Source organism: Annulohypoxylon truncatum, assembly GCF_022578515.1.
Source record: "Annulohypoxylon truncatum strain CBS 140777 unplaced genomic scaffold F4807scaffold_12, whole genome shotgun sequence".
Taxonomy (NCBI): Eukaryota; Fungi; Ascomycota; class Sordariomycetes; order Xylariales; family Hypoxylaceae; genus Annulohypoxylon; species Annulohypoxylon truncatum.
This window is the reverse complement of record NW_025953798.1, coordinates 177,874-202,412: the sequence shown is the minus strand read 5'-3', so window position 1 is coordinate 202,412 and position 24,539 is coordinate 177,874. Positions and strand designations below refer to the sequence as shown.

The 24,539-nt window shown below is 49.2% G+C and overlaps 8 protein-coding genes across 8 annotated transcripts; 3 read left to right on the top strand and 5 right to left on the bottom strand.

Moving 5' to 3' along the window:
- Window positions 1-3,904: 3,904 nt before the first annotated feature.
- F4807DRAFT_52228 (nucleoside phosphorylase domain-containing protein) lies at window positions 3,905-5,101 on the bottom strand. Its single transcript, XM_048003151.1, has one exon. The coding sequence runs from the start codon at window positions 4,974-4,976 to the stop codon at window positions 3,948-3,950; it is 1,029 nt and encodes a 342-aa protein (XP_047855084.1). The 5' UTR covers window positions 4,977-5,101; the 3' UTR covers window positions 3,905-3,947.
- A 538-nt stretch (window positions 5,102-5,639) lies between these two features.
- F4807DRAFT_421887 (Isochorismatase hydrolase) lies at window positions 5,640-7,237 on the top strand. Its single transcript, XM_047997618.1, has 4 exons — window positions 5,640-5,735; window positions 5,822-6,122; window positions 6,177-6,336; window positions 6,423-7,237. Exons 2-4 carry the CDS (start codon window positions 6,063-6,065, stop codon window positions 6,983-6,985), a joined length of 783 nt encoding a protein of 260 aa, XP_047855083.1. The 5' UTR covers window positions 5,640-5,735; window positions 5,822-6,062; the 3' UTR covers window positions 6,986-7,237.
- On the bottom strand, window positions 7,158-8,618 carry F4807DRAFT_466949 (uncharacterized protein; the record flags this gene model as incomplete). The annotated part of the gene is made up of 3 exons (XM_048002429.1): window positions 7,158-7,931; window positions 7,959-8,471; window positions 8,529-8,618. 3 exons carry the CDS (start codon window positions 8,616-8,618, stop codon window positions 7,560-7,562), a joined length of 975 nt encoding a protein of 324 aa, XP_047855082.1. The 3' UTR covers window positions 7,158-7,559.
- A 433-nt stretch (window positions 8,619-9,051) lies between these two features.
- F4807DRAFT_451224 (UPF0061-domain-containing protein) lies at window positions 9,052-10,980 on the bottom strand (the record flags this gene model as incomplete). The annotated part of the gene is made up of 1 exon (XM_048000217.1): window positions 9,052-10,980. One exon carries the CDS (start codon window positions 10,978-10,980, stop codon window positions 9,052-9,054), a length of 1,929 nt encoding a protein of 642 aa, XP_047855081.1.
- A 1,102-nt stretch (window positions 10,981-12,082) lies between these two features.
- F4807DRAFT_459402 (uncharacterized protein) lies at window positions 12,083-12,682 on the bottom strand (the record flags this gene model as incomplete). Its single annotated transcript, XM_048001356.1, has 1 exon — window positions 12,083-12,682. One exon carries the CDS (start codon window positions 12,680-12,682, stop codon window positions 12,083-12,085), a length of 600 nt encoding a protein of 199 aa, XP_047855080.1.
- A 2,107-nt stretch (window positions 12,683-14,789) lies between these two features.
- On the top strand, window positions 14,790-16,524 carry F4807DRAFT_421877 (NADP-dependent oxidoreductase domain-containing protein). Its single transcript, XM_047997617.1, has 3 exons — window positions 14,790-15,280; window positions 15,341-15,449; window positions 15,526-16,524. The coding sequence occupies exons 1-3, from the start codon at window positions 14,927-14,929 to the stop codon at window positions 16,230-16,232; spliced, it is 1,170 nt and encodes a 389-aa protein (XP_047855079.1). The 5' UTR covers window positions 14,790-14,926; the 3' UTR covers window positions 16,233-16,524.
- Window positions 16,525-18,326, bottom strand: F4807DRAFT_421872 (uncharacterized protein). The gene is made up of 3 exons (XM_047997616.1): window positions 17,773-18,326; window positions 17,417-17,604; window positions 16,525-17,351 (listed from the first exon to the last, which is right to left on the bottom strand). Exons 1-3 carry the CDS (start codon window positions 17,912-17,914, stop codon window positions 16,593-16,595), a joined length of 1,089 nt encoding a protein of 362 aa, XP_047855078.1. The 5' UTR covers window positions 17,915-18,326; the 3' UTR covers window positions 16,525-16,592.
- Window positions 18,327-19,612: 1,286 nt separating this feature from the next.
- F4807DRAFT_451223 (uncharacterized protein) lies at window positions 19,613-23,320 on the top strand (the record flags this gene model as incomplete). The annotated part of the gene is made up of 2 exons (XM_048000216.1): window positions 19,613-22,127; window positions 22,749-23,320. The coding sequence occupies 2 exons, from the start codon at window positions 19,613-19,615 to the stop codon at window positions 23,318-23,320; spliced, it is 3,087 nt and encodes a 1,028-aa protein (XP_047855077.1).
- Window positions 23,321-24,539: the final 1,219 nt, after the last annotated feature.

Below are 24,539 nucleotides of genomic sequence, written 5' to 3'. Positions count from 1 at the left end.
GATGGTTCCTGACGACTAGACATTACTCTTTAAACGTTTTGCAGAGTAGTTACTTTGAGTAAGGATGCCAAGTGCTCATGTCCCTTCTTCATAGCTATCAGTCCCGGTGTCCGTCCCTTACGGTCTCTTACTTTGCGACTTGCCCGACATTCTAGCAATGCTTTAACCCCATCAATGAAGCCGCATCTTGCTGCATAGTGTAGAGGAGTCTGCCGGTTGTTATCCACGGCGTTCACGTCAATTTTTTGACTCTGGAGTAGAGTCTCCATAGCCGCAGATTCACATTGGGCCGCGATATGTAGCGGCGTTCGACCCTGGTCGTCTCTTGCATTGACGTTTGCCCCGCTTCTAATTAGGAGACTAGTCATTGCTTTGTTTCCATCATATACTGACTGGTGAAGCGCTGTCCATCCATGGCGGCGATTGCGAACATTAGGGTCGGTAACCCCGTTAACTAGTAGCAACTGAGCAACCTTCTCGTAGCCCCTCTCTATGGCGTGATAGAGCGCCGTCCTAAGGTAATTGTTGACAGCACCATCACGAGCACCTCTCCTAATGAGAAGGGATACTAGATCCTCGGATCCGTGGTTGACTGCGGTGTAAAGCGCTATATGACCGTACTCATTCCGCGGATGAAGGTCAGCAGCCCCTTTATCAAGCAGAAGCTTCACTACTTCAATATGTTCTCTGCGCACTGCCCAATCCAGTGCCGTTGCAGGTGGATGATCATGATTAGCACAACCACACTCGACACACGCATCAATGTTAGCACCTGCTTCGAGTAAGACACCTACTGCTTCCGCATCCCCGTTAGCCGCTGCCGCCGAAAGAGGCGTCAGCTTATGCAAATTGCCGCTCATGGAGTTTATATCCGACCGTACCTGTCTTGTCATTGATGCCTGAATTAGAGCGGCTCCTCCTCCCTTCTGGACAAATTTGCCATCCCAAAATATATAGCATGATTCCTCGTCGACTCTCGCTCCGTTGTTGAGTAAGATTTCAGCCACAGCATCATTTCCGTTCCGTATAGCATAATAAAGCGCCCTGTGATAACTCTCACTCTTCGCTAGAACGTCTGCGCCATAGGTTACCAGTATGCGTACGACCTCTTCGTGGCCTTCCCGAGCCGCCAGATGCAATGCCGTCTTTTCGGTGGCATCCTTGGACTCGATGTTCACGCCCGCGTCAAGTAGGGCTTGCACTACGGCGTTGTGTCCTTTCTTAGCTGAGCGAAGGAGCGCGCTTTGAATCAATACATCGTTTATGTTGATATCCGTATATGAAGTGAACAGTGAGTTCACTTGGTCCCGCTGACCTTCGACGGCTACAACATATACCTTTAACTCTGCCGATCGACTTATATGCCCTGGAGCCCTAACGGTATGCTTTAGTAGTATCCTAGCTATCTCATCCCGCTTGCACATTGCGACGTCATCCCACTTGCACATTGCGACCATGTCAAACGCCGATGTGTCGTCGATATGGGCGCCTGCATCAAGAAGCGTTTCAACCAGATTCCTCTGTCCACTCTTGATTGCAATGCATAGCATAGTTGGATCTTCTGCTTTGTCCTTAGCATTTGGGTCCGCACCGGCTTTGATGAGCAACTTTATGATTTCCTTGAGTGCATCTCCAGATCTGGAACTCAAATGATGATACGATGACATTCTCACCACTCCGTATAGGGGCGTCTTACCCCACTTGTCTTGAGCGCAAGGATTAGCATTTGCCTCAATAAGCAATTTCGTTATTCGTTCATTGCCACTGCATGATGCTTTATGTAACGGCGTGAACCCGTCGGTGTTGCTAGAATTGACGTCTGCACCATGACGGAGTAGCAATTTCATCATGTCCTCTTCATTATATCTAACAGCCGAGAATAGTGGTGTCTTCTTCCTTTGATTGAGTGCATTCACATTTGCTCCCTTTTCGATTAAGACGTTGACAATATTGATATTTCCGGTCTTAATGGCCTTATGTAGGACTTGCTCAACCTGGCAGGGGAAATTGATACTAGCACCCCTTTTGATGAGTAGTCGTACTATGTTCTCTCGACCGTTATCAACTGCAAAGTGCATTGGCGTTTTGCCGTGAATGGTGGCCGCATCAACGTCAACTCCGTTATCGAGGAGGAACTCCACTAAACTTCCTAGTCCGAAGTACGATGCCATGTGTAGTGCTCTCATGTTTTGTACGTCATTATCGTAGAATCCATCTGGTTTCATGGCATTCGCGGCAGCTAACACCTTAGCCTCGTTCTGAATGAAGTCCAGGATCAGCTTGTCAGTCTCAGTTTGAGAACCAGCCGTACGAGTGTGATGGCCCCAATTGCGCGCTGCGTACTTATAGAAAGGCCACGCCTTCGGGATGCCCCCATATGACTCCCATAGTTCTTGAAATTTGTCAAAGGATAGGTAAGTGACGCAGACAAGGGCAATATGTCTCGGTGTCAGACCATTCCTTTCGAATCTGTCGGGGTTGTCCTCAAAGTACTGATGCACGGTAGCATGGACAAATCTGACTTCTCCCCATTTCTTATTTACGTCTACGAGGCCCTCGCATCGGGAAATGACTTGATGAATATCGGGGATATTTCTTGGGTTTAGCTGGGTGTCTCCTTCCGTCACACTCAATGCATGCTCAAGTTCGCATAGAGTCAAATGTCGTTGAGAATGGAATACCCATGACAACAGACAGTAAGTGCGGCGACGCTGAGTATCATCCAACCGATCTATCCTTTTGAGTGCCTCTTCATACACTGTTTCTAACCTTTTTGGTCCAATAGGAAGCTGGTCCAGGCAGTCTTGAATGTCTTGCTCTGTGTCGGTGTCCTTCAGCCTTGCAAGATGAAAGTTGGCTAACAGAAATCTAAATTAATTAGAGTCAGTTTAAGGTCATTGATACCAACAAAATCAGGTTACTTGCATTGAACCAGCCGTCTGAGCAACTCGCCTGGGAATGGAATCCCTCAGTAAGGAGTTCTTGTCAAGATGCGTAATGTCATCTAATCCGTCTTTGATGAAAACCTGTACATCTTCTGCCGCTGCTTTAATATGCATCACAGAACACATCTAAATTTGCCTTTGATGGGCAGGAAGCCCCCTCTTGATGTTGCCATGAAGCCGACTGCCATCGTTTTGACCAATGCTTCCTGAACTCTAGGCGAGCATTCGTCTAGACCATCAATTATCAGGAAGACACAGGTGTTACCGCGGACGACATCGGATAAAGCTGCAGAAATATCTTCGAGAGATAAGCACATGTTCCGAGGGTGGTTCTTGATAAGATTCGGCAGGCCTATAACTTCGCAAAGCTGGCGAAGCAAGGCGGAAAGCAGAAGCTTATTTGTCTGCTTTGCAGTGTCTCTCCTCGCATAGTTGCAGTACAGGTAAGCGCACTTTATCTCGTGGCTGTTTTGTACCGACTGTAAATATCTAATAGCGATAGACGCAATCACACTCTTTCCAGCTCCTAGTAGGCCATAGCATAAGAGTGTTCGAGTCTGGCCACCAACACAAGCCAGGAATTCGGGATGGTTTTCAAACCAATGTCCAGTTCCAGGATGGCGTTTGGAATAATAGTCGTCATTGGTTTCCTCGTGCCATTTCTTATCTTTCTCTTTTGCAATCCAAGAAAAAAGCTCGCCTGTCTTCCTACATATCTGGTCTATGAAGAGTTAGGCATTCCCGTGCAAGAAGGCAGAGTCGAGTCAAGTAACAAACTGAAAGTGGTAGGGCTAGTTTACATACCTTGATGAAAATTTCTGTTAAGCTCTTGCACTGTCTCTTTCACTATATTTGGTTATTTAGGTTAGCTTTGACTATAGATCCAAGGCATATGAGTATTAGGAACAAGATATAATATATAATGGATGCCTAATAAGGGAAGGGAATTGGTCTTCTAAGCTAAGAGGAGTAAACACCAAACCAGGAACATTGGAACGTCAATTAACGCATAAGCGTACCTTTATCAAGCACACTCCCCCATCCAGGTTGCTCCGTAACCTTCTCTGCCCGTAAATTATCAAGGAGTTCTTTCGCGTACGCGGCAGCGGCTAATGCGGCATAGTTGTGCCAATCATCGTTCTTGTGTGAATCGGCGTAATCGCATATGCCTCGAATCACCAGACAGGGAACTGTGTTCACGAGACCGGCAGCTTCCATCTCGAAACATAGAATCCTTAGGTCTGGGTCATTAGCATAGAGTTCTCTCTCGTCGACCATCTTCATGAGAGAGTTAGAGCTGCCAATTGTACCATAGTGTACCTTCACAACACGGTGAGTTACAGCCCTTTCAACCCGCGTCACCAGTTCCTCGGCATCGCAATTCTCACAGTCTGATCCTCCTTGATGCGGGTAACTAGCACGGTAAAGCCGGTCATCGGAAGGTCGCTCAAACTCGGGACGGTTAGACATTCGTTCCATGTTTTGGGCAATTTTATCGACCTCGTCTGGGTCATTGTAGCGTTCTTGGATTTTCGGTAGTGCTCCAAGCAACACGTTTGGAGGGCCGTTCAAATGACGCCACAATTGGGTAGAAAGACTGCCATCGACTGATTTGTATCTTTTCACGGCATCTAGCTGTATGACGCCCCCATGGACTCCCTTCCCGGCGCCGACAACAACATCTCCAAGCCGGATATCATCTTTTCTTGTAGGAGCACCTCCACCGATGCCCACCAGTAAGGCGAAGCGAAGTTTGGGAAACGAGCGTACCATGTCTTTTGCGACGGCGGCTGCCGAATTCGTGCCATAATCGCCAAACGGAAGACACCCAATGACCACATAATGATCCGAAATCTGGCCGAATTCGTAGGTGTTGTCCTCATTCGGGTGAGCCATTCGAGGGCCCTTGAACCTTCTGTCCAACATCTTACACGCAACTTCATACTCCTCCTGCAAGGCGCATATCCACCCAACCGTATATTCGTTCTCCCTTGGTTCTTGCGGGTCCACGTTAGACTCCGAAGACGACATGTTGACGGACCCTATCTCTGTCTATGTAGATGTGCTTTCAAATTTGGCCCGGTAATCGTGTGTACGTTTTTAATCGTTGGTGAGGTAAGGCTTGAAGTCAGTTAATCTAGGCAATGGTTAATGGGATGTAGGCGGTGGGTTTTGTCAAAGTATTACGTACCTAATCATACCGCCGATAAAAGGGCGACAACAATTGATGAATTAATATTGGAACGTAAACTACCTGTAAGCTCCAATACTGAGAAGCAGTAGTTCGTAGATTTTGCCCATATCATGAAGCGAGAAATAGTAAGTAGCAAGAGGCTCGCTAGTAACAATATGGATAGAAGAGCGAATGCTTAAGCCCCCAAGATTCCTTGGGGCGTTCAGGTTATTTCTATTCTCCAACACATAGGTAGAAGAAGCAGGCTATGTAGGTTACATTTGCACTTCGGTACATATGGGAAGTGTAAAATATTCTGCATATTCAGCCACAGCTTTCAAATTAATTGCTTACTCGTAGAACGTGATAGGCTTACAAAGGAGGTTGCAAGCACCAATGGGACTTCACATAACTAGAATATCAATGGAGTGTTGGTAGGCCTCCGACAAGCCAACCAGGCTGATAACTTATGTTGAGGGACTCGGGCATTCCTGTATTTCCCCACTTCGAATTAACTTCTAAGAAAGAGATCTCTTCAACTTAGTTGATAATTAAATCGGACTTATAGAACGACGGAGGTTGGAATAGTCGTTATCGGAACCCCGCTTATAATGACGGTATTACAACCCCTGAAGGAGCTCGCAGCCCTGTCAGCGTCCTAACTCCTAGGAACTTGGGCTGATAGTTCTCTGCCGGGGTATAGATAAGACCTCATTCATTTCTGCGAAGCCTGGAATAATACGCCGTGCTTATCGCCCAAGACACATACCTACCGCTATCCACACTTGAGAAGAAAAGGTTGGCACAAAATACATTCATACTTCATGTAACTTTCCCCTAGATAGATACCTACCTACTTAGGCAATATAGATTGAAGTATCATATCCTATACACTCAATTACATGTCCCTTCTTCAAACCAGGATTGGGAAACCGTAATTAAGGATGCGATCATCTAGCCTATCCTGTTTGCTTGCGCTTAGCAGCATAGGATACGCAACTCCGGTAAGTCCGACGGCACCGACAAAATTTCGCTCCTCCGAGCTTACATCTACATAGTACTCGAGCAAGCTGCACAAAAACACAGCTCTTGCTATTATCGACGTTCAGAACGACTTTATCAATGGCTCGTTGGCTAATCCACGAGCCCCTGTGATTCTGCCCAAGATCTACCAGCTTCTGGACAATCACGAATGGCCCTTCATCGTTGCTTCTCAAGGTATTAACACGATGCTAGCCCTCTGGCGTGGAACTCGGTCTCTCCTAAGAGACTGGTGATGGCGATAACTAATTTTAAGAGCCTAGACTGGCACCCACATGGACACGTCTCATTCTTCTCAAGCCATCCGGGTAAAGTGTCCGGGGACACGGTGAACGACAGCTTCGTGGACACACCCACGAAGATCGAGATCCAGATGCTGTACGCAGACCACTGCATTCCAGAGACCTGGGGCGCCCAGATCGAGAGCGGCGTCCAGACGCGGCTGCATCTGATCGAGGGGTACCGGAGCCCCGTCAACTACATCAAGAAAGCGCAGGACCACCGCGTGGACTCGTACTCCGCCTTTGCGGATAACCAGTACCACCGATTCACGACTCTGCACTCGGAGCTAGGCCTGCACAGCATCGAAACCCTTGTCGTCACTGGGCTCCTGACCAATGCGTGCGTGCGCGGCACGAGCATCGACGGGATCAAGCTGGGCTACGAGGTCATCCTTATCGAAGACGCCACCGAGTCTACGAGCGCCGCGGACAAGGCGGCTGCGATTGAGGAGCTGGAGGGTTGGGGCGTGCAGGTTATGAATCTGACGACTTGGGAGAATGCGAATCCCACGCCATCCAAGTTAAGGATGAGAAGCGAATTGTGATCTAGCTCGTGTCGAACTAATCTAGCATCAAACAAAGGTTACGCTTTAGATAGCTCAGATAATAATTAATGATATCAATAAATAATTGAGGGTAAAAAAAAAAGTATGTTGAAATGGAAAGGGGGTAAAAAGGGGTTGACCACCCCAAGAAAAAGTTTGATCTGGCCGTCGAGGGAATCGAACCCTCGAGCAGGCGCTCACCAGGGAAACTAGAGCCATAGCAATGAGACCAATTGTAAGCACCGCCATGCCACTCCGGCCATTAGATTCAATCTAGTAACAGATTGTTAATGACTTAAAACCTTGTTGCGGTATATATATCTCCCTTTGTGGATCACAAGCAATCAGACCACTCCGTGCGAGCATTGGCCAAACCAGTATGGGATTTGGGAATTAGTATGGGATGAAGCCGCGCTAGGATTCATGAACAATCCCAGCGCCAGATGAGTTATTATATACTCAATTCTATCTTCGTAGAACACAGTCTTGACCATGCCTTTGAGGAATAGGCTGCGATACATAACGGACAGCGAGTACAGGCAGCCGACGAATGCCTTTTTATTAGTAATGCTCTTCATTTTCCAGGCATAATCCACTTCCAGGCATAGGTAATCCAGTTCATCAGGAAAAACTCAGCGGCCGCAAGCACAGCCATGACAACTCCTAGCGCAAAGGCGACTACAGAGGTCTTAACATATAACTTAAACAGCCTCTTCCAGGCGACTCGCGAGAAGGACCTCCAAGCGTCGAGCGTGGACAAATACTCCTTTCCCTCGGCCTTGTGGGATGTTATCGAGCGGTGGAGTAGCACAGTCGCCCTGTCCTCCTCAGGAAGCAAGGATGCCAGAACGCGGATGAAGACCGCGTGTGTCGGTATCACGACGCAGACCCAGATAACGAACTTCACTATAAGGGAGAGCAGCCAGCCCAGAATACTGCCCGTGTTCTATTTCCAGCCCATCAGCACGTACACCACGCTTGAAACGACGTAGTCCTCGCACGCCCTGATAAGGAAGTAAGGCAGGGCTGCTCGAGCCCCGGCGCGGAACACGAGACCGAGGCGGGGGAGGCGGTGCCATAAAGGCTTATTGCTAAGCTCCGTGATGACGATATGTGTCCAGGTAGTGTACAGAGGCAAGGTGAGCATGGAAGCGATAGGCCAGGCGACGGCGGCGGGTATGAATGGGATGCGGCTGAGACGGGAGGTAACTACGAAGATGGCGAACAAAAGGACTATCCAGCACCAAACACCTCGGAGGAGAGGTCTCTTCCCGCCAACGGAGTGTAGATGGAGCCAGGTAGAACGAAGGCCCGAAGTGATGGGCTTCGGTTGCGGCGCTAAGCCTTCATCTATTCCCACGGTCTTTTTTCTTTCGGATTCTTCCAATTCCACGGAATCTTTATTCGCCACTGCTTCATATGATTCAGGAGCATCGTCCTCTACAGCAGCCAAGACCGGGAATAGGTTGTAATAAGCATATTCAACCTGCGCTAGTTAGAACTCCCAGATATGTCCGCGTGGGGAATTTTCGGGGCGACATACGGTAAAAAGGTACATTTCAAGTCGGAATTTCGCTTGGACATTGTCGGCTCCATTGGCCATGCCGGGCCATAGGGTCCGAATAACTTCCATAATTCCGGCGGCTCTACTACGTAGTAGTTAGGTATCTCAATGATTGAGCGAATAAGAAAACTATATCACCTCATGTGAAAGTGAGAGTGAGTGCTGAGGCTGAAGCGGAGATACTGGTTCTTTTCTAGGTACCTACAAGGTACGTAGCAGAGATTGTGGCGAAGGGTCACTAAAGTAAGGCCAAGGTGCGCGAAACATATAAGATCGACAGCCAACAACTGAAACAAGGCGCTTACATATTTCAGTCATCGAAATCATCATTCGGATAGCTGTAACTTCCGATATACATGTTGAGTCTCTCCTAAGACGTGGAATCTGGACGTTGAGTCGCGATCGTGTCGGGCGGAAATCCGCCAAGAGACCAGCCGTCTCAGCTAAAAGAGAAGAAGAAAGTCTGAAATACGCCCAGTACGCCGTAAAGCTTACGCCAAGACTACGAGCTGCAGCTACACTGCAATGCCCGACCCGTCTTTGGCACATCGCTAGTCCACCTTGTCTCCTCGTCTATATCGCCCTTGTATTCCTTGCCTTCAAACGTACGGCCAGCCCAGCTCTCCTCGAAAGGGTGTAGAGCCATATGCATAATCCTGTCTAGGACGTCTCTTTCGTCGTTCTTCTCTACGCGCTTAATAACTTCATCGAGGATCCAGCTTCTCGGGATAAAATTAGGGTTAACCTTCTTCATGGCTTGCATCCTCTCGTTATCCTGCTCTTCTGAGACAGTCTGACCATTACCCCAATCTTCGAGGACGCGTTGCCGCCACTTGCCCAGCCACTCACCAACGCGCTTGCGACCCTCGGCTTCACCTCCAATGCCCGAGACACCGTCGCTGTAAAAGAACACGCCAGCTTTATCTTTCCTCGCTTCCTCCGTCTCTAACTCATCAACTTTGACCGAACTTAACCGACGGAAGAAAAGGTTGAAATCTAGCTCTAAGGCTTCCATAGTATCCAGGATGCTGCTAAACAACTCGTCAAAGTCGCTCTCTTTGTGGTTCTTCAACCCCAATCGAGCCGTCATAAGCTTCTTGTACTCGCCGAGGAACACAGCTTTGTACTCCTCGCCAACTTGCATGATGATCTTCTCGGCCCTCTCGATGATGGCGCTAGCTTCTTCCTCTTTCACGCCGTCTTCGACGAATTTCGGGTCGTCTACTTTCGATCCGGCGCCAATTGACTCGCCGAGGGACTCCCCTAGACGTACTAGATTCCACCATATTATGCTTGGCTGGTTACGGTAACTATATCGTAACATGTAATCGTCGTGATTAGGCGTGTAGCTAGGATCAAAGTTATCCATGAACGCAAAGGGTCCGAAGTCGATGCTCAACCCGAAAAGGGACGTATTATCCGTGTTCAACACGCCGTTCATGAACCCGTAAGCCTGCCACTTGGCCACAGTAAGCGCGTTGCGCCGTACAATCTCGCGATATAGTCTCGTAAACCGGTTCTCCGCCGACTCATCCGGGCCCTCAACAGCATCAGCAGCAACCCCACGTTTCGGCGGCGGCGACTCCGTCGGCTTATCCGGATCATCAAGCCGCCCGGGCAGCCTCTCCCAGCCGCCAAACACGTCCTCGGCGACGTACGTCGCCAACTTCCTGATATTATCCCTGTCGCCCCTCGCCCTGAGGATATCGAAATTCCCGATCCTCAACCACGACTCCGCGAACCGCGCCACGATCGCGCCGGGCTCCGTCGTCTCGCGGCGCACCCGGACGCCGGGCAGCAGCGTCAGGCTGAGGGCGCGCGTGCTCGGGACGCCGAGCGCATGGAGCGCCTCGCTGACGACGAACTCGCGGATGCTGCTGCGCAGCACCGCCTTGCCGTCCGCGAACCGGCTGTACGGCGTCAGCCCCGCGCCCTTGAGCTGCACCTCGTATCTCACGCCCGTGCGCGGATTCGTCGTCTCGAACAGCGAGATCGCGCGCCCGTCGCCGAGCTGGCCGGCCCACTGGCCGAACTGGAAGCCCCCGTAGCACTGCGCCCACGGGTACCCGCCTTCGAGCTTCTCCGAGTCCCAGCCCTGCAGCTTGTTGCCTGCGACGGTGTTCACGAAGTCGGGTGTTGTTTCGGTGCCCGGGAGGATGTTGAGGTCGCGCAGGGCGGCGGGGCTGATGGCGAGGAGGTGCGGGTCAGTTATGGGTTGTGGGCGCACCCATGTGAAGAGGGCGTCGCGGACTTGCCGCGGGCCGATTTGATCGCGGGGTGTTTTGTGCGAGTCGGCGGGGGTGGGGAAGAGGGAGTCGGCGGGGAGCTTGGAAGTGAAGTTCCATGACTTCGGGATATCGTTGATGGTTTGAGCGGTGGTAGAGGTATTAGCGGCGGAATGGCTCGCGCCGTTGGTGAATTGGGACGCCATTTGCGCAAGTCGCATATGTGGAAGGCTTCGATGCGCGATGCGGCGAAGAAGCATATAGACGGCTTCGTCGGGCCGAGGAAGGTTCAGATGAGGCTTTAGGGTATATGATACAGAGGAACGATCGCAGATGGAGAAGACGTAAAAAATATCATTAGAATTGTGAGAAAGGAAAATGTTTGAAGGTTGTGAAGCGGATGTGTGGCAATACGTTCATCGTTGATTTTGGCTTCGATGATGTTCACTGAAGCTTAACATGAAGGATGTGGCGATCTGCGCTATCACGTCATAGTCTCGTTTGAGTGTTACATATGTAACTACTCGGTATGAACCCCTTTCCTATAATTGAATACTCCCTTTTCAAGGATACATATCTTTCTATCAGTTCATCATTCATTTCTTTCCTCTCCTCATCATCATTCTTCCATTGATACGCTTGATCAGGAAGTTTACGTCGCTATAATACTAACAGCTAGGAGTGGTCTTTGATGGTCGCGCGATTCAGAGCTTGGAGTGTTAGAAACGTCAAGAGCTCCAAAACTACCCAGCCTCTTACCGAATAGGTCTTCAAGAACCTCTCGGGACTAATTCTTCTATGATTGTTGGACCTAACTCTACGACAATCAGATATGTTACACCAACTATTAAAAGCATCAAGTATAGAGTCATATAATGTGGTTCCATGTGAGAAGTTCGTTTTCGTTGGCTAAAGAGAAGCAGCAAGTGCGTACGACTTAAAAAGAGCATCCATTATTGACGACTGCTTGGAGCTCCTGTCATTTGCACGTTCCCAGTGTTCCAGCTACGGGTTTGCAGATATCATTGTCGAGCGTTCCTCCAACCAACCCTACCAGTCCCACCTCAAGTTTGCGCAGTATCCTAACTTATGAAGTAGAGAACCCCTGTGCCACCTCGGTCTGCGTCCAAAGGAGAGATGCATCCATAATAGCACAGTCAGATGAGACACTCCTAATGTCTCCAGTGACCTCGATGCTATTGTGTCGCAACCATTTCCACTCCAAGACACTGAGAATATCTCCGAGTCATCCGTCCTTAGTCATATTAGCAAGCCCAGCTCTCTTTGGTATGACGAGTCATCCGATGATCAATCGGTCAGAAATGGAAGAACGGATGCTGAAGGCTCGGATCGATATTTGGTGATAACCTCTCCCATCTCTTCGTCGGGATTGAAGACGTCCATGCCGATGGAACGGACGTATTTCTCTACCCACCACAATTTCATGACGACCCAACCATGGCGCGTGAAGAGTCTGACATCCCCAAGGTCGTCTGCTTCGCAGTCATGGGGGAGCACCTGATCTGCCCAGAATTCCTCGAGTGACATCGACGCGGGCGCGGGAGGAGGTAGTAGCGCTAGGTAGACCTTGCCCGGATCCCCTGCGCTCGCCCACTCGGTGAGGAAGTAATTCTCGAATTGCGGTATGTCCCAATTGTCCGGAGGGTTGTTGACCAGGATGACGCGTACCTTGCCATCCGAAGGAACCTTCACAGTCCAGTCAAACTGGTCATCCTTCTTGAAATCCACCGAGGTCAAATCCATAAAGTCTGCGTCGGTGTCGATGTCCTTGTCAGTGTTCTGATCTTTGACGGCGCGTTCCAGCATCGAGCGGATGGAAATATCGTCCATTGCGTTGTCCGAGCAGAAAACTAGTGGAAGATCCCACCAGTACTCTTCGTTCGACATCTTGTACTATAGATTGTTAATATTCAAGAGGCATCACTATGATAATTTGTAGAATGTCAACGTACCTAAATGATGGATGTTTAGCTATGAAGATACTTCTGATTCTTGTTGATCTTCTTCGACGTTGAGAAGCTGGTGGTGAGGGTAAAGGAACTTCTTGATTCCGCAGGAATTCAGATAGAATGGGTGGAATTCAAATGTTGTTCTGGCTCTGTTCTCGTTCAGAATGCCCTTTCCCTACGATAGAATGAGAGTAGGCCGGATTTGCGGGTGCTGAGCAACTCTTATCACCTATGTTTCGTCGAACTATGCGGGCTTGTTTATCCAATATGCTACTAAACTATCCCGAGAGCTTGTCATTAGTAGCATGAGGACTTTATCAAAGTTCGAGGAGTGTGAATTCTGTTTGTTAATGAGAAGAGGTAAGGCGTGAGTTTTTGATATTGACAGGTTGCCTTCAAAGGTAGCCCCTATTTGTGGTGAGAGGTGAGGTTGATAGCTGGCAACTAATCATAAGATCAATTCGCAAATGGAATCGAGAGTAGGGACTCATCAGCATTTGTTTTGAATTATTGTTGCTACTATGTACCTAGCCCAGATAGTTCTTTCTATTGAATGTCGACCGAGTCCCTCGTCTCTATAGCTCATCGTGTCTTAGTCGTAAAATCGTTAAGGGAATAAGACTCCGCAACCCAAGGCCGTCTTATAGCAGCTGGAAGTAAGGCCATCCATACTAATATGACTATTGCTTCATAGATATTCATCAACCAAGTAATAAATAGCATAGATTACAGGGCTTCGTTGATACGAGGGTCTAAGGTTTGATGAAGTCTTCACGTATTAAACAGGACGTTCTTTTAAGAACGCCCCTGAAAGAATACAGCTCAAACACAAACTCACACAAGGTGTTCATAATTATTATTATAAGTCTCACTTTACGATATTATCACATTTAAAGAATATACTTAAACTTTCTTTGATTATGGGAATTTTATTTGATACATACATGTCTTGATATCCACGTAGGCACATATTCAAGGTTAGAAACATTTATCACATCTAGGGATACATGCCCTTCATACCTATGATCTACAACCACTGGCGATTTCCTGTCATGGTATTATACATGTCAACCACTTTTATCAAAAAGCCCACTGCGACAATATTTCTCGCGGGATATCTACGCCATTATAGTTAAAATATCTTCATGAACACCAGGGGCTATCCATCCGTCTACAGAGCCTTTGAGTTGTGAAATAGTTAGAACGAACCAAGGATTTTCGAAACGTTGAAACCCGAATTCTAATTGGTTCTTAGTTATATGGAGTGCTTACGTGAAACTATCTCATACTATAGGACGTTGTAGCCCAACTCCTCACAAGGTTCCCATATTATTAAGGAAACGTTCTGGACTTGCCACAGTCTAGCTGCTTACCAAAGGCCCATAGTAGGAGAATTTCTTGACAAATGGTAATTATTCAGACTGCTATGTGGCTTAACCCAACGACAGGGGAATATGTCAAGCCTCACTTTGGGTAGCGATTTGTTCCTAAATAGTCAGTCGTACGTCGGCCCTCGTACGTGTTTATTGTGGGGCGTACCCGAACAACAAAGCATGAGATGGCTTATAGGGGTTCATGTTTCTTCTGGAAAAAACGCCTATTGGTAACTTGAGGGTCTCGATTGGAATGTCAATCAAGCTAAGGTCTGGACCTATATGCTGTCGTCGATCATCAAATTTTGAGTCACACGTAAACGATGCAAGTTCCATGCCAACAGGATCCAGGAGACTGAATAGTCGAATTTTAGGGGTCCGAACCAGATAAACTACGGCGGGCGTAGCATCCCCGGGGCTAATGCAAGATGTGGACAATCAGATATCTGGTTCGTTTCTACGTGTCCAATCTTGACAACGTTCAAATAGGAAGTAATTACTTGTCAATCCCGATGCAAGATCACCTCCACTTGCGGCCTCGTGTTGCGGCCCATCCCATCAGGGCCGGACACAACAGCTGATCTGACTTCGCCATCGACAATAATTATACGAATTGGGTAGTATTGTGGATGTCTTCAAATTCGCCTCCAATCGAGCCGATATTGTACGCGCAGATGGCGGAGACCTGTCGTAGATAAAAAGGGGACAACGACCTCCTGCAAAGAGGTTTGAACAATCATTCCAATCTCACATCTTGTGCCTTTCAAGCTTCACTTGAGAGACATAACAGAAATCACATATTCGCCAAAATGGGTTCCATCGAGTCAGGATACTACCCCGAAGCCTCTGGCAACACCATGAGCTACGGTCAGAGCTATGGTCAGAGCAGCTACGGCCAAAACAACGGCCTAGCAACCACCGGCGGCCACGCCATGAACTACGACCGAGGCAACGGTTTCCCTAACGGCGGCCCTAACTACGAACAAGGCTGGAACCAAAGTAGTGGCCAAAGCTATGGTCAAAATAACGGCCAAAGTTACAGCCAAGGCAACAACCAGAGCTATAGCCAAGGCAACAACCAGAGTTACAGCCAGGTCAACAGCTTAAAGCAGACCCCGACTATCCCAACTCTGAAGCTGAACGATGGCAACGAGATCCCAATCGTAAGTCTTTGCCACACAATCCCGATAGCTTGATTCGAAGCTAACAATGTGAAATCTTAGCTCGCCTTCGGTCTCGGATCCGCTTTCCACGGCGGCCAGTCGGACATGGTCCGCAACTCGGCACTCACAGCCATCAGGAATGGCTTCTACCACCTAGACGCCGCTGAGGGTACGTGACTTCCAGCAACTCCCACCATATCCCCCCTTCCCCTTGTACAATCTTACTAACGAAAGACCCTTAACAGTGTACGGAAACGAGAAGGAACTCGGCGCCGCCATCCGCCAATCCGGCGTCCCGCGATCGCAACTCTACATCACGACCAAGGTGTGGACGGTCGCTAGCAACGTCAAGGCGGCCTTCGACGCGTCGCTCGAGCGCCTCGGCGTCGACTACGTCGACCTGTACCTGATCAACTGGCCGCAGATCGCGGACAAGCCGGACCGGCTGCAGCAGATCTGGTCCGAGATGGAGGCCATCAAGCAGTCCGGGCGCGCACGCTCCATCGGCGTGTCCAACTTCCTGCAGAACCACCTCGAGATGATCCTGCAGACGGCCCGCATCCCGCCCGCCGTCAACCAGATCGAGTACCACACCTACCTGCAGCACGGCGGCCTCGTCGACTTCCACCGCCAGCACAACATCGTCACGGCGGCCTACTCGCCTCTCGCCCCCATCACCAAGGCCCACCCTGGCCCCTGCGACAACACCCTCGCGTCGCTCGCCCGCAAGTACGGCGTCGGCGAGGCCGACATCGCCATACGGTGGGTGCTCGACCAGGGCATCGTCGCCGTCACCACCAGCACCAGCGAGGAGCGCGTGCAGAGCCTGAGGAGGAATCTGCCCACCTTCAAGCTGACCGAGGCCGAGATCCAGGACATCGGCCACCAGGGCAAGCAGAAGCACTTCCGAGGCTACTTCAACGACATCTACGGTGCCGACGACAGACGGTAAATGGGGTAGCCATCTATACTTACCTATCAGGTAGTAGTAGTAGCAGCTACTATATTGTCTTTACGCAAGGCATATTAGAATGGGGCCTGTTTTTCTCTCTGTTTTCTGTGTGGCGGGGTATTTTTCTGGTTCTGGTGAGGTCGGGTCGGAGGGGTCATCATCATCACGGTAGTGTTACATCGCATTAGGTCTCCAGCGGGCTGGAATTGCTACCTGGCTTGGTCACATAGATCTGCTCATCCACAATATTAGCACAAATATAGCTAAGGCTCCTTTAGGCCACCAAAAAAATACTGTCCCCGTCTGTATCGTGAACATGTTGTCTCATTGCCCTTGCGGTATGTATCTAACATCAAGTCATCATAGCTCCTCGTCAGATTCCGTTTCGTCATCGTCGGATAAGTTCGGCGGTGGTGGTACAGGCTGTTTGTTCTTCATGAATGGTAAGACTCGTCGTGGCGGAGGTTCGTCGCTGTCCTCTTCTGTACTACCAGCTTTGTGGGCTGCTTTTGCTGATGTGGACGCTCGAGCATTTTGTTTTGGCGCTGTGGCTTGGGGCCTTCTGGTCTTGACCGGTGGAGGTGCTGGTTCGTCGTCTGTGCCCGTTCCACTCGCAGTTTCATCCGCTGTGGTATCCCCATGATCTTCCTCAATATCTAGCTTCGCACTATCGTCATCATTCTCATCCTCAACATCCATCTTTTCAAACCCGTCATCGCTGCTTTCCGGTTCTTCTTTGATTTTCCGTTTCGAGGCGCGGGATGATTGAGCTACATGCTTTTCCTTCTTCTGACCTCCGCCGATCTTGGCGAGCTTCTCATGATCGACATTTGCAGCTGCCAGTAGGCGCTGCTGTTGCCGGATCTTGACTTTTTTCTCGTTCAAGAGGTCTCGGAATTTTTCGAGGAGTTCTGTCTCATCCTCTTCCTTTGCCTTGATAAGGTCGTTTAGTTGGCCTTTGAGCTCCTTGAGCGAATCCTCAACGGCTTGGACCTTAGCGACAGTGTCTGCTAGATCCTCTTGAACCTTCTCTCGAGCCCCAATAGCTGAGACACACCAATCAAATGGGGAGATCTCGGTCTTTTCATCTTCTTCTAGCCTGATAGATCCTAGACGTTGCTAAATAAAGATAAAAATTGTTAGTAATATACCTAACTGTAGCGAAACAACAGTAGAGCACGTACTGTAATTCCTTCGATGTTCTTCCGGAAGGAGAGGGAGATATATTCACCCTCTGGTTGAAGGTCGGCTTTAATGTCGATATCAGATATCGGATCCCGGTTGGTCAAGGTGGAAGTCAGGATGTCTTCCCACTCTTCGCGAGAGCAAGGGCCATCTTGTACCATGTAATCACCAACCCTCTTATGACGTACTGTGGGGATAAAAATAGAGTAGGTTAGATTCCCAGATCATAGAAAGATTTGACGGCGCATGAAATTGGCGTACTGGGATCTGATCGGACCGCATAATGCCAGGAACGCGCGGCGATCCGTAAGGTTGAATGAGATGGTCTGAATGAGCTGGATGGGAGGGAACTTACATTTTGTCACGAACACAGCTGTGCTCTCCGAACCGATCAGCTTTAGGTCAAGCGGCCGAGAGCCGTTCGAAGACACCTCTAACAAGAAGTACTCGTTTTCCTTTCCCGAGATAGGGAATCGCAGTATCGAGGTTTCTGCCATAACTTCGCGATTACAATTCACGATAGCCGAGAGCCGTGCCTGTCGTCATGCCATCGGAAGCAATAGCACCGATGCTTTACCTTCGAGTTTATTTAGCAAGGGGACCTCGTATCTTAGCGATTCATCCCAGTGATACGAAATATATAAAATATTATCGTCGTGTTATTATGGTGGACCGAATACGATGAAGACAGAACACGAATGTTGGTTTCCCACAGATGTCTGTATGTGTTTTTGAAGAAGCACTGATATTCTAAGCTATCAAAAATGATGAGTTTATCAAGAAGTAGTCTGGAATACCTAGGCAGCATGGAATTCTAAGGCCTTCCAATAAGCATAAAGGCATGAGCCCACGGCTTACAGCTTCCAGTCGTTATGAACGTTAGGTACACGAATTGCGGGTTGTTAGATCACAGATGAGCGCCACTTAGGCAGAAGTAGCACTAAAATGATTAAAACTTATTCCAATCGCAGGCTGGCTCTTCCCTATTAATTGTTAGGTAGGTACTTACCGCCTTGAAAAAAATATTTATGAGGGGCAGGATTTACAGCGCGTTTTCAGGGATTCGCGTCACTGTAAATGTATTCTGCCGCAACAATCCGCCCTAAACACGCCGTTTGATTGGCTGTACCTGCTGTTGATGCACTGTAGCCCTAAAAGCGGTCAGTGCGCAATACCCCAACCACCCTAAATCACCAAGTACCTACCTTACCAACTTGCCAACCTTCCCACATTTACCCAACCAAATCTTCCTTCTCCACAAACAGTTTCCCTTCCAGAGACTTTCCAAACTTGCAAACTTGCAACGAACCCAACTGCACTTTGCACATTGTCTTGGTCGTTACTGTCCAATCAACTCAACCGAGTCAATTCTTGCGATCAACACATCCAACTTTTCTTCCTGATCTGCAATTCAATTGCGATCGGATCAATCAATCACTCACTCACTCTTACTTCTATTTTGCGACAACGTTTTCGTTTGCGCGCACTTAGTCTTACTGTCCTAGCGATTATAGCTTGCGACACTATTTACCTATTACCCCATTTTACTTTACCATCCTGTCTTGCACCTAGTCATTTTTATTGACCGTGCACTTACCTAACTCTACACCTTACCATAACCTTACCTTCGTTTACTGCCATACCCGCCGACCTCACCTCACCTTTTACTTTATCTGCTCACCTTACTTTATACGCTTATTTTGTACCCGTACACATTACCTACTTTACTGTACTCACCTTAACCTCTGTAATTCCGACATAATCTCCCGTCTACTTTCTCGCTCTACTTAGTAACGATCGCACTTGATCATACTGTACCTTGGTACCTTACTCTATTGATTCTACCTACTCATATCTACTTCTCAACTTTTCGCATTCGACAGCGCTGTCGCGTTGCGGGGCTCAGAGTTGTTACAATTCTTAATCGACCTATCAATCCTGTACACAGTTTCGGAGTAGCTGGCGATCTATTACTCGGAGTATATGATGCGACGAGCTGCGATCGACCCTTAGCTAAAAGCATTGTTTTCGGACATTGACTTCGAGAACTGTGGCACCGATATCGTTGATCTCCGTTCTACCACCTTTACATATAACCACTCCGATAAACCTAGCATCGTCCTCACAGCGCTATGATGGAAGGACGATTCCAGTTAGAAACGCCTCAGGAGCGGGAGGAGCGACTGAACGATGAGATGGAGCAGCTCGCCGTATGGGAGAATCAGAGACGCCTGAAAGAGAAGAAGGAGCGGGAGAAAGAGGAGGAAGAGCTATCTAAGAGACGGGCAGTGTTCGCCAAGGTTCGAGAGCTTGAACGCCAGGTTGCCAAGGTTGAGGACTGGGGTGACGATGACGACTTCATCGTTGACGACGACGCTGCTTTCCGAAGTAACGCCACCTCTGCAAATCTACACCCCCGCCACCGTGACAGCCTTTCTTCGTTCCGATCTGACCGCGAGTCCCTGCCTGGAAACGAAGAGCGACATGTGCATCTACCTGGCGATGACGAGAAGTCGACCTTGGACGCGATTGCCGCAGTCGCCCATGCGGGCATCCCTATACCCATGAATGTACCACCTACCGCTTTAGTGGGAGGCACCATTAAGCGACTAGGAGGAAGAAAGATGAAGAAGATATTCCAAGAAGACTATGGTGATGACCTAGAATTCCCCCTTGCTGGTCCGCTTCGGTTGAAGCCGCAAGACGGCAAGCATTACCCCGAGTCTCTGAGACACGTTAGTGGATCGTTTGATCCTAGCCCGAAGAAATTAGCGGCTCCTGCCATTATCCAGGAGTTGCTTCGCGAGCCAGTCTTGCCGAAGAGTCTAGCGGCGCCTATTAACCTAGATAAATTCCGGGATGACGACGATGACGACGATGTCTTTGGCGATGGATCCGCGACTATCAAAGCTCCCAAGTTACGACCTCAGTCTAGACCTGTTTCTCTTATTACTCCCCCTACACCCTCGCCCCAGAAGAAGCAAGCCGACGACGACTTGGATGGTGATCTAGAATTGCCATCGGATGGCCTACTAAAACTCGCTCGAAGGATAGACATCCCCAAAACACCCGCAATGAGTGTGAGCGATGATTTGGATTGGGGAGAGGGTAGCTTGGGAACCCGATTTGGTGGCACAAAGCGTGATACGTTCTCAACTCGCAGCTCATCCGTCTCTGGTCTTAGCCCTAGTCTGGCTAGTTCTGTCACGGCTGAGAGTGAAGATGAAATCTTTGATGGTCTACTAATCCCTATGGGTCCCTTGGATCTCGGCGGGCGACTGAAACGACGAAAGCAAGATCCATCTCCAGAGAGGTTTCCCGAAAAGCCTGAGCCTGTAATGGAAAAGCGAGAGTTGCCACCTAAGAATGCGATCAAGCCTGACGTAGATAACGAAGATCCCTTGGACGGCCTTGATTTTGGTGACGATGATGTGTTCCGTTCCAACAAGACAACGCTACATCGCAACGTTAAGGTGAAGGAAACTCGGCCTACCAGTCCTGTGCGACCGAAGACGGCAGTTTCAGTGACCTTTACTAATAAGCCGGTCACATCAACACCTGCGTCCCGTTTACCTCGACCTATGGGCAATCATGAGCGTACGCAGACCCAGCCTTCGCTAGAGCCAGTGTCAGAGAGCGGTGGTCCTATACCCCCACGACCATCTCGAAGACCTCAATCGCGGCTCGGCCACTCTGCACAATCTTCCATCTCAAGCGTTCATACGCCTACCACACCTTCATCTGCTTCGTCAGGACAATTTGCCACTCCACGCAGAAGAGACCTTAACCAGAAGGCGTCAACCGGAGCATTGCGTAATGAGCCTACTACAACCAGTGCACAGTTGCTTCGATTGAAGCGCTCTCTCCCAGCTATGCGTCACGCTCCGGGAGCAACGAAGCCTGCTGCCTCGCGGTTCGATCGGCCGCCTTCTCGCACCGATTCGCGGGTTGAATCCGGCAGACCCCAGTCTATCCTACGACCTAAAACTCCAGTTGACCGTCGTACCAGCTATGAGTCCAGTGCAGCACAGGCGAGAAAGAACCCTTTCTTACCTGCCGGTGCTTCTCAATCTCAATCTCAGCATGTGAGCACCAAGGGCACACAGACTACGCGGCCGTTCAGACGCCACGATTCTGATCAAGGTCCGGAAATCCGACCTTTGTCACGCACCGTCTCTCGTACTGCGATAAGATCTCCAAGCCCGAGAAGGGCACGTAACGAGAAAGTAAGTACCGAGCCCATCTGGCAGCAAATTAACAAGCCTCGCCGCGTACGACGCTTCGGTGACGGTCATGAGCTTGATTCATTTGACGACCTTCCAACTTCTGCCCAAGCCGAGTCCAAGTACGTGAAACAACCTATCGGAAGCGGAAATAGAACAAATGTTCGCAATAAGCTATACCAGAATGTGCTACCCGACCGTGGCACGCCGAGCCCTGTCTCACCTTTCTCTCCCGCGAACACCGATTCTCAGCCTCATTTCGCACGAGACACAGCCGCCAGCCGCATCGCTAGAGAGACGAATCTCGCACAGCGAACACCTTCTGGGCCTCTCGCGCCTATTGCCAACCAACGAGTTGCGCAGTTGTCGGCCAGAGTGAACTTTGCGCCTCATAGCCATAACGCTTCCAGATCCAGGAAGTCTCAGAGAATTCCACAGCAGAAACCTCACTTGATCTCCAACTTGAACTCGGCAAAGGAGACCAAAGGTATGACCCCAATTCCTTACAAGCATCAACACTCCATGGCCCAAAAGCCAAAAACACACCAGCCACCCCGCAACACACAAGTGTCTGGATCTCGGATCCCTCAGGCTCCTGAACGCCTTAAGAAGCTTCAGAAGCCACAAGAACTTAAGATTCCCTCTAAGAAGCATATCATGAGTCGAACTCCCCAGCCAACAGGGCGACTTCATGAACAACAGAAGTCTCAGTCGCCCAAAAAACCAGCATTTAAACCACAGCTGCCTAAGATAGCTGAGCTGCCTAAGGAACTGCAGCTACCGAAGCCAGCTGCGCCCCTCAACATGATACATACAACGACTAAGAAGATTACACCTGCGAAGCCGCAGGTGCCCGCAAAATCTCAGAAAGCTGAGATGCAAAAGAACAAGGCTAAGTCATTCTCAATTGACAAATCTGAGCAGTTTCAGAAGCATTTGTCACGTTCCTATTTGCTCTATCCATCGCCTCCTTCACATCACCCACACTCTAAAAAACGCACCTACACATATCACAAAAGACACGAATGGCACAAATGTCCCAAACCCTCCCGATTACCATCAAGTCTTAAATTTTTCCCTAATTACACTGCTAATTTTCCACCTGTAGTTGTCAACGGCATGACTTACAACCCGACAACTTTCCGCTGGGAAGGTAACGACACCGCTCTCAATGCGTTCGATGTCCCCGCTTCGTCGCCGTCAGCGGCTTCCTTGCCTCATGCGACTCGCGACAGAGAAGGCTCGGCATCGAGACCAGTGCTCATTACCAACATGACCGCCACTAAGGGTGTTAAGCGGGTTGGTGACATGATCTTCGATCCGCAGAACATGCGCTGGGTAAAGGCAGACGAGACCCCTTCTGTGTCTAACGACTCTACCAGCGCCATGGACGAGGATGATCCTTTCAAGGACATTCCCGATCTTGAGGAGAAAGACAAGAATTCTACCACAGGTGGTCAGGGTCGTGGAAGCGACGATGACTGGCTGGTAGGTGAAGAGTTCGATGTTGGTCCTGAATTCATTAAGCGTCAGTTTGATGAGGAGGGGCGATGGCGTAGAAAGCTAGCACCCTTCCAGAAGGACGACAGTCACCAGAACCCGACTGAAACCCAAGAAGCATCCCGAGATGCGAGCCGAGAGGCGAGACGATGGGCACTTAGAAACATCATCGTGAAATGAACACGCTGGTATGTCAGATCACTGTCGATACCGTATTTTATCCTAACCGATATTTTATCCAGAGAATGAGCCAGAGATGCTCCATCGAAACTACCAACCTAATCGACCTCCATATTCCGCAACCAATTCCTTCACTCAAAAACTTAGACTTACACTACCACGACCTGCATATGATGCATTATCTGGCGTTCGATAAAAAGACAAGCACTTTTTAATGTACAAAAACGAGGGGACACGGCCCCATTCACTTCTTTTCTGTTATTTATACAGCTTGTCTGTTTTTAAGGGGATGGCATGTACAACATCATGATGCGGCAGAGGATTGCCCGCTTTACGACGAATACACCGCATGCATCAATGCAAATACACTAATGATTACGACGGCTTGGCATATTCTCAGAGTTGGAACCTGTATAGACCGAAAAAGGGAACTTGGTCACTAGTTTACGATGGATAAGACATGACGACTAAGGCTTTATGACCCGCGACGTGTTACGATTTAGGATTGGAGGACTGGGGAAGGGATAAGGGTGAGGGGGGAGGTGAAGGGGGGATTCGGGATTAAGGGTTTAGGGATTTGTGTATTTGAGGTTCAAGGAGTTGGGGTTTGTTTTCAAGGCTAGAACGGCCGACGGAAAGGCAAAACGCCTCTACGTCGCCTACACATTGGTAGCCCTACAATAGGAAAATCAAACTGTGCTGCTGCCAACTTTAAAGTGTCTACAAGTGGCTATAATGTGATGAAATAATACCAGGGCGCATAAATGAGTTATGATCCTGTCTTCCAACTCTGTAACTTGTTCAACTATACGGTATATGATCTTAAGCAATTGCTCATTCGATTGAGCATCGTAATTAAGGGGGGAAGCCTGCCTAACTTATAAACATGCTTTGTTAAGTAGGTATCTAGTTATGCTGTTCCGACGGCGGACGCTTACCTAGGTACATGTACTAAGCAGTCGAAGTGGTCTCAATGGAACTCATTGGCGTCCAGCTCGGCGAACAGGACCCCGCTGACACTGCAGAGCCCTACAAGACCTAAATAGGAAATCAAGGCAGACAGGGGTGATGGCGTGCTCGATGCCATCGACTTCCACGACGCATTATATCTACAGCCGTTTTCCTCTTCCATCTTTAAGTTATTCTTGACTTTTCTCTCAACTACTGAGGTACCATCTTCCTATACCAACTCGCCCCGTCTTCCCAGCGTTTTTCCTCG